The sequence below is a fragment of the Ornithorhynchus anatinus genome, chromosome 8 (assembly GCF_004115215.2).
Source record: "Ornithorhynchus anatinus isolate Pmale09 chromosome 8, mOrnAna1.pri.v4, whole genome shotgun sequence".
Lineage (NCBI taxonomy): Eukaryota > Metazoa > Chordata > Mammalia > Monotremata > Ornithorhynchidae > Ornithorhynchus > Ornithorhynchus anatinus.
Window position 1 is genome coordinate 30729270 of NC_041735.1, and position 13943 is coordinate 30743212.

Here is a 13943-nt window from a genome sequence, read left to right on the forward strand (position 1 = left end):
TATTAGTGCATTTTGAGGTATGACCTCTTCATTAGGTGAAGTCTTCGATGTGACCCAATAAGCCACTCTATCTGGGTGCCTCATCCATCGTCTCAGTGATTAAATTACAGGCTTAGAGCAAGGGAGCAGGGACAGGGAAGAGAAAGGGTGGGGCATTCATTGACCCCGCTCCTGCCCCTCCCTCAGTGGCACTGTATTCCCCCTCCCCCATCAATCCCCTTCCCCTCCTGTCTTCCAGAGGGAGGGTGGTGATATAGACAAACTCACCCCTGAGGATCCAAAAGGCAGCGTTATGTGCCTCAGGCACTTCCTAGTCACCAGACATGACCTCTCTCTCTTTCTCCGCATCAGATCATGTCTTCTGACTGGTAGGAGTCAATCCGAGGATGCAGCACATTAGTGGATTATCAACCAACCCCTCACTAGGTGAAGGCACATCAAAGAAGGCCACACAGTCACTACCGCTGGCCAAACAAACACCTCTTACATTTCCAGGCTCACCTACTCAGCCACTGTCCATGCAGGAAGGAGATCAGCTACTGAATAAAGCTTTAAAGAGAAGGAAGCTGAAGTTCAGAGAAGTTCCACCCTCCCTTCTCCCCTTCCCTCATTAAGCTCTCTTTCCTGCTGTTTGCACTCCCTTCTGCATTGCTTATGTACTTGGATCTGGGACCTCTGGAGAACTGATATTTCTCCCCATCCCCAACCCCACAGCACTAAGTACATATCTTTCAATTACATATTATAATTGATTTATTCATATTTACATCTTCTCTCCCCCTCTAGACTGTAAGCCCGTTATGGGCAAGGAATGTTTCTGCTAATTCCGTTATATTGTACTCTCCTGAGTGCTTAGTAGAGTGCTCTGTACACAATAAGCGCTCAATAAATTCCACTGATAGATCGATTGTGGGCTGGGAATGTGTGTGTTATACTGTTGTATTTTATGCTCCCAAGCTCTAAGTATGGTGCTCAGCACACATTAAGTGCTCAGTAAATACAACTGACTGACTGATTGGCTGATTAAGTCCTGTATCTGAGATCACCCAGCAGGCAATACAACAGCATTGGCAGGCATGTTGCCTTTCCACAACAAGCTTACAGTCTAGCCGGCCTGTAATAAATTACGAGAATGGATATAAGTGTTGTGGAGCAGATGGTGGGGTGAAGTGTTTAAAGGGTCTAGATAAGAATGCTTAGGTGACCCAGAAGGGAGAGGGAGTAGGGGAAAAGAGGGCTGAATCGAGGAAGGCCTTGTGGAGGAGATGTGATCTCAGTAAGGCTTTGGAAGTGAATGGTATTCTGGAAAGATACAGAGGCACCATAAGGAGGCAAAAAGAGCATGGATAGATTGGCTCTCTCTCAAAAACTATAATTTTTCAGATTTCTGATGAATGAAATCTGGCTTGTATATCACACCATCAGATCAGTATGACTCTCTTCCTGAGAAGACTGTCGTAGGTATTTATCACACCCAACCTAAGTATTCTTGTAAAATAGCTAAAGGCAGATGCCTGGTCCTTCGAGTCAGAGGACCTGGGTTCTAAAATTGGCTCTGACACTTGTTTCCTGTGTGACTATGCACAAGTCACGTCACTTCTCTGTACCTCAGTTACCTTTTCTGTTAAAATGAGGATGAAGACTATGAGACAGGGAGTGTGTCCAACCCGATCATTCTGTATCTACCCAAGCACTTAATATAGTGCCTGGCAGACAGTAAGCACTTAACAAATACCATTATTATCATTATTATTATTGTTATTATTATTATCCTTTCTGTTTTGATCTTAAAAACTGTTAACCCTTATGCATGATCTAAAACAATTGAATAGATCACCCAAGTATCCAGCTCGTTGCCCAGTCCCTTTCAGCTTCAATCAATGAATTAGATATCTAAGGAATCTATGTGCCTGGCAGACAGTAAGTATTTCAAAAATACCATGCACATAATTTAAGTTTTTATTTTCTTAAAAAGGAAGATAGTCTTACCTTACTTCAGTGATTCCAAGACTTAATAATAATGTTGGTATTTGCTAAGTGCTTACTATGTGCTGAGTGTTTACTGTTCTAAACGCTGGGGTAGACACAGGGGAATCAGGTTGTCCCACTTGGGGCTCACAGACCTGTTCTCACACTGTCAAGATAAAGTCCTAAGGGATCCAAAAGGGTCCAAAGGTTTATAATTACAATTCCTCGGACCACAGCCCAGAAGAAAATAGGAATGTGTCTTCAGTGTTTAGGGAGAAATATTTTTATCAGTCTTGTGGTTTATCCAAACTATGCTGCTTGTCATATAATTTTGGACAGGTACCAAACAGGTATGTGAACGATACTTTATTTAAAGGAACTCACATGTGCCGAAGATAAACTTCTCCCAATTCTTCTCAGAATATGGAAGGGGAGGAAGAAGCCTATTCTGACTACCAGTCAATCAATTACATTTGTTACATGCTTACTGTGTGCGGAGTAAGCGCTAAGCACTTTGGAATTTACAGCATAACAGAGTTGGGAGAGGTGATTCTTACCCACAAGGAGCTTATCATCTATTGTGTTCAGGGCACTGCCCTGAGTGTTTGGGACAGGATAATAGAGTTAGTAGACAAACTCCCTGCCCTCAAGGAGCTTACAATCTACTGTGGCCACAGCACTGTATCAAGTGCTTGAGGGAGGACAATAGAGTCAGAGACCACGAGACGCTTAGAGTCTATCATGTGAAGACGACACATGTCATGACTCCTCTATTCTAAAATCCTCTCCCTTGAGCCCACAGATGCCTCCAGGTACCTCCCCATCTCCTTTCTATCATTCCTCTCCAAACTCCTTGATCAAGATGTCTCACCCACTGTCTTCACTTCCCTTCCTCCAATTCTTCCCTTATTCCCTACAATCTAGCTTCCGCTCTCTTCTTTCCACTGAAACCACCCTATCTAAGGTCACCAATGATCTCCTTCTTGCTATATCCAAAGATCCCCTACTCCCATCCTACTCCCCCTCAACTTCTCAGCTGTTTTGGACACTGTTGACCACCTCTTTCTCTTGGAAACATTATCCAACCGACAATGACCTCTCCTGGTTCTACTAGTTCTCTGGACACTTTTTCTCAGTATGTTTCCTTCTCCTCTTCCTCCCACCCCTAAACCATGGGAGTACCTCAAGGCTCAGTTCTGGGCCCTCTCCATCTACGCCCACTCCTTTGGAGAACTTATTTGCTCTCATGGCTTCACCTACTACCTCTATGCGGAAGATAACTGCAGTGAGCCTGTGAGATGTCATTTTCTTGGTCAAGAAGCCATTATATGAGGGACTATTTTATTGACCCTGTGAACCACAAAATCAAAGAAGGAATTTGAGGACGAACTGGGCTGTTTTGCTGCTGTAGGTCAGATCGTTGCACAAAACAGTTTATGGGGTGGACAGGGAAGGAGAAGTAGTCTTGTCTCCCTGCTTTATCCAGTAACAGGCTTGGAGCAACAAAGAACCATTGCTAGGCCGGAGGCAGCGAATCCATAACTGCTGTGATGCCCGAGGCTGTGAATGAGGAACTGCCAAAACATCTGAGGCAGAAGCAGATAAATGGCAGTCACTTTGAGTCCTGAGCCAGAGCAGCCAAATGATGGTGGTAGAGTGATAGCCACAGCAACTAAGTATAGTGACTCTGAGCTAAGAACAAGACCATGGCCCCGCTGCCACAAACCAGCGTGGTCACCAGGGGCTAAGATCATGAACCAGCACAACTGAACCACCTAAGACTTGTGCTGGGACACCTACGAAGTGGCCACCACGAACCAGCTAAAAATTGCACAAGGAGTCCAGTACGTCGCTCACAGCCATCATGAACCAGCATGGCCTCCAAAGGCCAGCCGGACTCCTTGAACTTCTCCGTGGCGAGATGATCTGCACAAACTTGGGACAAATAGTCGGGCAAGTAATTAATAGATGGTGGTGTGTGTGTGTGTGCCTGTGTGGGTGTGTGGGTGCATGTGAGTTTCCCCCTTCAATTTGACTGTTAAGAATTTATTAAAACTTTATTCTGTATACAATAGTGGTTTGATTTCACTTTGAACTTGTCACAGAGTGCTCAGTCTAGGAAATTCCTGGTCATTATATTTGCTTAGGATCCATCTCAGATGAACTGGACCAGTTAGGAGACTCCCGACCTCTGAGGTCACTTAGGATAGTGAATTTTCCCAGCTCTGGTGGAAGGGTCGGTTTGGAAGACACAGAGCAGGGCTTGGGGTTCGTGACAATATCCACATCTTCCTCTCCGGTCTTCATCATTCTCCCTCACTGAAATCTCACATCTCCACCTGCCTTCAAGATTTCTTTCCATGGATGTCACCTTAAACTTAACATGTCCAAAACTGAACCCCTCATCTTCCCACCCAAATCTTGTCCTCCCCCTGACTTTCTCATCACTGGAGACAAAACAACCATCCTCCCATATTCAAAAGCCAATAGCCTTAGCATTCTCCTTGACTCATGTCTCTTATTCAACCCATGTATTCAATGTATCATCAATTCCTGTCACTTCAACATTAACACCATCGCTAAAATCCTAACCATCCAAATTGCCACCACTCTGATTCAAGCACTTAACCATCTCACCTTGATTACTGCATCAAACTCCTCACTGACCTTCCTGCCTCCAGTCCATACTTCTCTGTTGCCCAGATCATTTCTTTACAAACTTATTCAGTCCAAGTCTCAACATTCCTCAAGCCCCTACCAGGATTTCCCATCAACCTCCATACCAGGCAGAAACTCCTCACCGTCAGTTTTAAAGCCCTCTGTAAGCTCACCTGCTCCTAATTCATCTCGCTGTTTTCCTCCTACGGCCCAGCCCAAAGATAATAATGATAGTGGTATTTATATAGCACTTATTCATTTATTCATTCAATGATATTTATTGAGTGCTTACTATGTGCAGAGCACTGTACTAAAGGCTTGGAATGTACAATTCGGCAACAGATAGAGACAATTCCTTCCCAATAACGGGCTCACAGTCCAAATGGGGGAGACAGACAGCAAAGCCAAACAGAACAAAACACAACAAGTAGTCTGGCTCAGACATCATCAACATAAATATAATCATAGATATATACACATCATTAACAAAATAGATAATAAATGATATATACAAATATGCACAGTGCTGAGGGGAGGGGAAGGGGGAAGAGCAGAGGGCGGGAGAAAGGGGGATGGGGAGGGGAGGAGGAGCAGAGGAGAAGGGGGGCTAAGTCTGGGAAGGCTTCCTGGAGGAGAGCTCTCAGTAGGGCTTTGAAGAGGGGAAGAGAGTTAGTTTGGCGGAGGTAAGGAGGGAGGGCATTCCAGGACAGCTGTGGAATATGGGCAAGGGGTCGACGGTGGGGCAGGCATGAATGGGGGAAAGTGAGGAGGTGAGCAGCAGAGGAGTAGAGTGTATGGGGTGGGCAATAGGAAGAGAGAAGGAAGGTGAGGCAGGAGGGAGCAAGGTGATGGAGAGCTTTGAAGCTGAGAGTGAGGAGTTTTTGTTCCATGCGAAGGTTGATAGGCAACCACTGGAGGATTTTGAGGAAGGGAGTGACATGTCCAGAGCGTTTCTGTAGGAAGATAAGCCAGGCAGCAGAATGAATAGATTGGAGTGGGGAGGCACAGGAGGAAGGGAGATCAGAGAGGAGGCTAACACAGTAATCCAGTCGGGATATTACGAGAGCTTGTACCAGCACGGTAGCAGTTTGGATGGAGAGGAAAGGACGGATCTTGGCGATATTGTGAAGCTGAGACTGGCTGGTGTTGGAGATGGGTTGGATGTGTGGGGTGAATGAGAAAGCAGAGTCAAGGCTGACACCGAGGTTATCGGTCTGTGAGATGGGAAGGATGGTAGTGCTGTCCACAGTTTCAAGGAAGTCAGGGAGAGGACAGGGTTTAGGAGGGAAGAAAAGGAGCTCAGTCTTAGGCAGTTGAGTTTTAGGTGGAGGGCACACATCCAGGTGGGGACGTTTGGAAGGCAGGAGGAGATACGAACCTGGAGGGAAGGGGAGGAGATGTAGATTTGGATGTCATCTGCGTAGAGATGATAGTTGAAGCCGTGGGAGTGAATGAGTTCACCAAGGGAGTGAGTATAGGTGAAGAATGGACAACAGAAGAGGGCTAAGAACTGACCCTTCAGGAACCCGTACAGTTAGTGGATGGGAGGGGGACGAGGAGCCCACGAAGGAGACCGAGAATCCAGAGAGATAAGAGAACCAAGAGAGGACAGAGTCCGTGAAGCCAAGGTTGGCTTACGTGTTGAGGAGAAGGGGTTGGATGACAGTGTCAAAGGCAGCTGAGAGGTCGAGGAGGATTAGGATAGAGTAGGAGCCATTGGATTTGGCAAGAAGGAGGTCATTGATGACCTTTGAGAGGGCAGTTTCAGTGGAGAGGAGGGGATGGAAGCCAGTTTGGAGGGAGTCCTGGAGGGAACTGGAATTGAGGAATTCAAGGCAGCCAGTGTAGACAACTCGTTCTAGGAGTTTGGAAAGGAAGGGTAGGAGGGAGATAGGATGATAACTGGAAAGGGAAGTGGGGTCAAGACAGGGTTTTTTTAGGGATGGGGGAGGCATGGGCATGTTTGAAGGCAGAGGGGAAGAAGCTGTAGGAGAGTGAGTGATTAAAGATGGAAGTTAAGGAGGGGATGAGGGAAGGGGCTATAGTTTTTATAAGATGAGCGGCAATGGGGTCCAAAGCACAGATGGAGGGGTGGCACTTGCGAGGAGGGAGGAGATCTACTCTGAGGATACTGGAGGGAAGGATGGGAATGTAGGGGAAAGGATTGGAAGGTGGGGGATGGAGAAGGAGGAGGGGTGACTTTGAGTAGCTCAGACCTGATAGTGTTAATTTTCGTAAAGAAGTAGGTAGCCAGATCGTTGGGGGTGAGGGATGGGGGAAGGGGAGGAACGGGGGCCTGAGGAACGAGTTATAAGTCTGGACTTTTAACTCCGGAACAATTGGCGGGGCTGACGGTCATTGGCGTCAATGAGGGAAGGAAGGTACTTTTACCTGGCAGAGGAGAGGGCAGAGTTAAGGCAGGAAAGGAAAATTTGAAGTGAATAAGTTTGGCTTGGTGCTTAGACCTTCACCAGCAGCACTCAGCAGCTCGACCATACAAGCGAAGGAGGTGGACAGAGGCAGAGGTCCAGGGCTGTGGGTTAGTGGAGCGAGAGCGGCAGAGGGAAAGGGGAGTGAGCGAATTGAGTTGAGTAGAGAGGGCGGAGTTGAGAGCAGTAATCTGATCATCGAGAGTGGGAAGAGAGGATAGGGAGGCAAGTTGGGGTGTGATGCTTTGGGAGAGATGGATGGGGTCAAGAGAGCGGAGTTCTCTGTGGAGGAGTAATACTGATTTGCACTGGGAGGGAGTGTGAGAGAGAAGGCAGGTGAGAAGGTTATGGTCAGAAAGATGGATTTCAGAGTTGGTGAAGGTGGAGATAGTGCAACGGTAAGAGATGATGAGATCGAGGTTGTGACCAAGTTGGTGAGTGGGCGAGGTGTTGGCAGTGACCAGGAGGTTGGCAGAGTCAAGGAGTGATAGACGGCAGTAGGCAGAGGAGTCACCGGGTACATCCATGTGGATGTTGAAGTCTCAGAGTGTGCTAAGTACTGTTCTAAGTGCTGGGGTAGATTCTAAGTAATCAGGTTGCCCCCCGGGGCTAATAGTCTTAATTCTTATTTTACTGACAAGGTAACTGAGGCACAGAGAAGTTAAGTGACCTGCCCAAGGTCACACATCCGACAAGTGGCAGAACTGCAATTAGAACCCACATCTTCTGACTCTCAAGCCCATGCTTTTGTCACTAGACTACACTGCTTCCCTTACAAACTCCTCTCCTCTAATGCCAACCTTCTCACTCTATTGCAATCTCATCTATCTTGCTGCCAACCTCTCATCCATGTCCTGCCACTACAATGAAATGTCCTCCCTTTCCCCAGAGGGCCAGACAGATGATCACTCTCCCCATCTTCAAAGGCTTAGTGAAGCTACATATCCTCCAAAAGTCCTTCCCTAAACTTTCATTATCTCTTCTCCACTCCCCTCCCTGATTGGTTCCCTTTATTCATCCCACACTCGGCCCCACACCCACTTATGTCCACATCTGTAATTCATTTATTCAATGTCTGTATCCCCCTCTGGATTATAATCTTATGTTGCCAGCCACATCTTCATTTTCCCATCTTTTAACTTGTGCAGGCATCTACATCGTACCCATACTTCAACATTTGTCAGCCACATCCACACCCATCCGGTCCCCACCACAGGACCCCAGTGGCCCCAGGCTGGCCCCACCCTTGGGTGCAGTTGCCAGCCCCATTGGCCCTGAGCCTGCTTTTCTCATTACCCTGGCTCCCACTGGCACCTGCTGGGGACCCTCCTGTGCCTCTTCCCGAACGCACTCTCCCTGGGGCCCTGACCTATATTTTATCTCCTACCGCGGTTAGTACAGTGCCTGGCACAAAGTAAATGCTTAACAAATATCATAGTTATTATTATTAGCCATGAACCCGTAAGTGCTCCCTGCAGCCGCAAACCCTAATCATTCCCTGCAGCCATAGACCCGAAACACTCCATGCAGCCATGAGACCCTGAACCCCCAAATGCAGCTGGGTCGGGAAGCTCACTGCCCACTCATCTGTACCAGGGAGGAACGGGTAAGGTCCCGGGCTCCTGGCCAGCTCTCCAGACCCTAGAAAACAAACCAGCTGCAGCTGCCCACTCAGAATCCAGACTCTGCCATCCCACTTGCTGCCTTCCCGGGGTGGGGGGGGCACTCACCAACTTCCGACTCCCAGACCCTATTTCTGCTAGGCCCTGCTCTAAAATTCGCATTGGAAAGGAATATAAAGTCCCAGTCCTGGAATTGACAGGTTCCATAAATTATTTCCTCAGAGTCCTCGTCCTCTGAAAACACCCATCATGAGTGAAAAAATTAATCTATGCTGTGAAAAACTCTTTGTATTGTACCAATTCTGAAAATATAAAGATTTTAAATTTCAGAAAAAATAGCGAGTGAAAATACTTTTCTAATTATAATGATGGTTATTGTAGTAGTTGCTAAGCACTGATTATGTGCCAAGCACTGGACTAGGCCTATCCCCTTCCTCTCCCCACAGTACTTGTGTATATTTGTATATATTATTTATTGCTCTATTCATTTTATTAATGATGTATATATATCTATGCTTTTATTTATCTTGATGGTATTGATGACTACTTGTTTTGTTTTGTTGCCTGTCTCCCCCATTTAGACTGTGAGCCCGTTGTTGGGCAGGGATTGTCTCTGTCGCCGAATTGTACATTCCAAGTGCTTAGTACAGGGCTCTGCACACAGTAAGTGCTCAATAAATATGATTGAATGAATGAATGAATGAATGAATGAATGAATGAATGAATGAATGGGCTAGATAGAAGATCATCAGGTCCCACATGAGGCCCACAGTCTACATAGGAGGGAGAATTTCAAATAAGGGAACTGAGGCGCAGAGAAGTGAAGTAACTTGCCCAAGATCAGAGAAGCAGCATGGGCCAGGATTAGAACTCAGGTCCTGCGACTCCCAGGCCCAGGGTCTGTCCACTCGGCCACACTGCTTCCATTAGAAGCTGATCTACTGGAATCCTTGAGAGGTGAACTCTCACCATGTTGATCAATGCTCTACCCTAGGATATACAGACCGAGGGGGGCAGTGTGGGTGACTTCATTTTGCCCTTCATGACGATTCCTCTTTCGTCTCCCCAGAGATGGAGGCTCCCACAATCCGGAAATGATTTAGGGTCAAACATGACATCAAAACGTATCTGTGGCCTCTCAAACCAGCTGATTCCTTTCCAATGATAATGTGAGACTCAACTTGATCCGTCAATAAATCTTATTTATTGAGTGCTTACTGCGTACAGAGCACTGTACTGAGCACTTAGGCGAGTACACCATAACAATGTAACAAAGTTGGTAGGCACATTCCCTGCCCAACATGAGCTTACAATCTAGAAGGGGAGACAGACATTAATTTAAATAAATGAATTGCAGATGCCAGCCACCGTTAAAGGGCAGGAGTGATGCAGACATAGCCCGCGAACATTGAAGGATGGGGGCAAATGTATGTGGCTGGCAGAAGTTAAAGGAATGGGGTGATGCAGACGTGGCCAGCAGACATTGAATGACAGGGGCAAGGGGGTGTAGCCCGCGGATAATGAAGGATGAGGGTGAGCCAGATGTTTAAGAATGGGAGAGGATGTGGCCAGCAGACCTTCAGAAGCAGGAACAATGCAGATGTGGCCAGCAGACATAAAAGGAATGGGGAGATGCAGGCATAGCAGGTAGACAGAGAAGGACGGGGACGATGCTGAAACGGACGGCAGATGTTAAATGTCGGAGGGGATGAGGATGTGGCTAGCAGATACTAAAGAAGAGGTAGACATGGGCAGCACACGTTAAATGAGGGGAAGATGCAGATGTGGCCATCAGACTTTGAAGGACATGTAGATCCTGATGTGACCAGCAGATACTAAAGGAGTGGGGCGATGTGGACATTGCTGGCTGATAGTAAAACCCAAGGGTGATGAGGATGTGGCTGGCTGATGTTAAATAATGGAGGCACATTTTGATAAAGGTGGGAAAGGCCAGATTTCTGGGGCAAAGGCAGGGCCGGACTTCCTGTGGTGGTTGGGGGTGGGTGAGGGCAGGGGCATGTGTTTCTGGCTGGGCATCACCGGGGCCCCAGGAGAAGCTGGTGTTGTGTTCACTCCCCGCCCTGGGGGTACATCCTGGTCTTCCCCATCAAGGAATTCCTCACCCACCTCCGGGCACGGGTTACCCTTCTTCTCTTTTCCCTGGCACCTTCTCCCGCTTCAGGCCAAACTCTTCTGGGCCTCGCAAACAGGTCAACCAGCCCGCAGAACGTGACTACCTGAGGCAGACTCTGGGAACAGAATGTACTGCATCCCTCCTTTTTCTCCCCCTCCTCTTCCTCCTTCTGCTCCTCAGCCTCCCCCACTTCATCCTCCTTTTCCAATTTCATCTTCTTTGCTCGTTCCTTCTTGTCCTCATCCACCTTCTCCTCCTCCTCCTCTTCCTCCTCCTTCATCTTCTCCTCCAACTCGAGGTCCTCCTCCCTCTCCTCCTCGATGCGGAGTATATCTTGAAAATCCCGGGTCGTGGAAACATAAACCAGATGCTCAAAGCTATGGAGGCAGGAAGGACGGAGAATTATGGCCTGCGGGCTCCCAGGCCCCCTCCTGCTGCCGCCCCAGTCTCCTGCCTGACCCGGGAGGGGTCTCTGCTTACCCACCTGCCCCCGACTGGGCCAAAGCTTGCCCAAGCCGGCCCTCCTTCCCTCTGCCTCCAACCAGCAGCCACCCTGCCCTGCCCTTTCCTCCTTCCCCGTGCCCAACCCCTCCGACCAGCTCCCCTCCCCACTCTCCCCTACCCTATCTCCCCCACCCCCCGAGGAGGTTCGGGCCCCTGTCTCTAGGTCGCCGTGTCCCGAGAAGAGGAGGCGGGGACCCTGTGTCCCCCGGGCAGGGGTCTGCTGGCCCTGCAGCCGTCCGATGACCAGGGCACCTGAGGAGACCCCGCTGGGGGTTCCGGGCGAACTAGGCCATGGGGGGGGGTCGGGAGGGAAGCTGTCCCCATCCTGTGACCCTCGGAGACGTCACCACCGGGGGGTGAACCGGGGGTAGGGAAGCCTATCAGGTGACGCCCTCCGACGCTTCTCCCCTCCTCCCGGGCCTGTCCCGCCAGGACCAGCTCGATTCCTCCTCCGAGGGGGGAAGAGGGGAGAGGGGGGAAGGAGGGGAGGGGCACCGCCGAGCCACCCTGATAGACTTCTCTTAGCCTGCCGACCCCGCACCCCCCACTCGCCCAGCCAGGCCGCTCCTCTCTCCCTCGCGGATTGGCCGTGCTCTGTCCGCTCACCCCGCCCCCTCCTGCCTGCAACTGAGGCGGGAAGTTCTACCGGAGCCACCGGGCCAGGGCTCCCTTGGCTTGCTCCGCCCCCAAATCCTGACGGGTAAAGGGCCACGGCCCCTTCAAGAACCCGTGCAGCTCCCGCTGACGCCATCTTGACCTGTTAAACTGAGTCCTCTTTCCCGGCCCTGCAGCGTCAGTCAGGAGGAAAAGGGACAGGGCGCATGGGAGGTGGGAGGAGGGCTAGAGGGGCGAGGCCCAGACTGGGCGGGGCACAAGGGGACAGGAAGGGGACATGGAGGGGGGATGGGACTAACTTCCCCCTCCCCTTTGATTCTCCCTCTCGACCAGTCTGACTCTCCCCCTTCTGACCCTCCCCTCGACTGACTCTCCCTCCTGGCGGACCCTCCCCCTACTGACGCTCCCCCGGTCTGATTCTCCCCTGACTGACCTCTGTCTGCCCTATGTATGGCTCTCCTCTGTCTGACTCTCCCTCTGGCTTTCTCCCCGACTGAATCTATCTCGTCAGACTCTCCCCAAGTCTGACCCCCCCGCATATTACCCATCCCCCTCATCTGACTCTCCTTGGTCTGACACCTCCCTCGCCCCATCTGACTCTCCCCTCATCGTCCTCTCCCCTGGGACTAACCTTCCCCACAGGCTGACTCTCCCCAGGATTCTTGTCAGCTGAGGCGGGGAGGTGGGGGGACGCAGGAGCGGGAAAGCGCTTAGTCCAGAGCTCAGCAGACAGTAGGCGCTCAGTAAATACCTCGCTGGATTGGTTGAAGGGGAGGATAGTGGTGGGTGGGTCCCATCCCTCACTTGGTCTCTTCCTCCTTCCTTCCCTCCCTCTCGGCTCTCATCCCAGGGCGGTTCCAGGCTTCGTCTCCCGCTCGGACTCACCACCTTCCCCGACGGCACATGCAGAATCCCTTCCGCCCACAGATCTGCCAGTTCCGATCCTCCATGGCAGCTCTGGAAAGAAAGGGACATTTTGGGAAAATCAGCCGTCGGTGGAGACGGGCGGTGGCCCCTCGCGATCTGCCACTTTTCTGTCTTCCCCTGCTGTATCGGTCCTCGCCAGGGCCAACTCTGTGTCGTGGTTTCCCGTTTCATCGCTCCCGATGGGTCTGCCCCAGGCCCCTCCCCGCGCTGACACTGTTAGACAGGCAGACCCCGAGGGGCGAGGACCGGGCCTGATTCCCAGCAGCCGGGAATGCTCTGCCAGCGCTCAGAATTGTGCTCTGCCCACATGAGCGCTCCATCGATGCCCTCCCCGCCCCGGCACTCTTGCACCGGCCTTTGGACAAAAGGGCCTGAAAGAGGGCCCCGGAGGGCCCCTTCCCCACCCTCCAGGCCGGGGACCCCGCCCCAGCTTTGCAGCCCCCATTTCCAGCCTTCCGCCAGGTCCCACCGACCCAAACGTGGAGTCACCCTCTGCCCCTAAACACACAGAGGCTTCTCACTGGGGCTGGGGCGCGTTCTGGACTCTGGGCTAGACTCAGAAAAATAAATTTGCACACGTTTGGCTGGACCAAACTGGTCCAGACTGGAGCCTGGTATCCACACTGCCGCCGGTTCGGCTCTCTCCGGAAGACAGGGCCCGGAGAGGTGGAGCGGCAGAGGGAGGGGGCTCCGTCGCCATGGGCACCATTGTTGAAGGAGGGGCTTGGTGATGTAGGGGCGGAGCTTGTCACGATTGGGCGGGGCATCACTTGAAAATGGGCGCTGAAATGTGGCTCAAGAACCTAGGCCTGGGAATCAGAGGACCTTCATTCTAATGCCCGTTCCAACACTGGTGTGCTGTGTGACCTTGGGCAAGTCACTTCATTCCTCTAGGCCTCAGTTCCCTCACCTGTCAAATAGCTATTAAGGTTGTGAAACCTTTGTGGGACAGGGACTGTGTCTGATCTGATGCTTCATTCAATAGTATTTATTGAGCGCTTACTATGTGCAGAGCACTGTACTAAGCACTTGGAATGAACAAGTCGGCAACAGATAGAGACAGTCCCTGCCGTTTGACGGGCTTAC

General features: G+C 50.5%; 1 protein-coding gene across 1 annotated transcript; it reads right to left on the reverse strand.

Moving 5' to 3' along the window:
- Positions 1-9975: 9975 nt before the first annotated feature.
- On the reverse strand, positions 9976-13566 carry LOC114813773 (chromo domain-containing protein cec-1-like). The gene is made up of 3 exons (XM_039912805.1): positions 13436-13566; positions 12816-12887; positions 9976-11188 (listed from the first exon to the last, which is right to left on the reverse strand). The coding sequence occupies exons 1-3, from the start codon at positions 13564-13566 to the stop codon at positions 10747-10749; spliced, it is 645 nt and encodes a 214-aa protein (XP_039768739.1). The 3' UTR covers positions 9976-10746.
- Between the last annotated feature and the right edge of the window lie 377 nt (positions 13567-13943).

Bases quoted from the DNA above. Each gene is read 5' to 3' on its own strand.
- LOC114813773 (XM_039912805.1), bottom strand. From the start codon at position 13,566: ATGGTGCCCATGGCGACGGAGCCCCCTCCCTCTGCCGCTCCACCTCTC. The intron at 12,888-13,435 runs GTGTGCAAATTT...CTTTCTTTCCAG, and splicing joins CCAGTTTGGTCCAGCCAAAC to AGCTGCCATGGAGGATCGGA. The intron at 11,189-12,815 runs GTGAGTCCGAGC...CTGCCTCCATAG, and splicing joins ATGTGCCGTCGGGGAAGGTG to CTTTGAGCATCTGGTTTATG.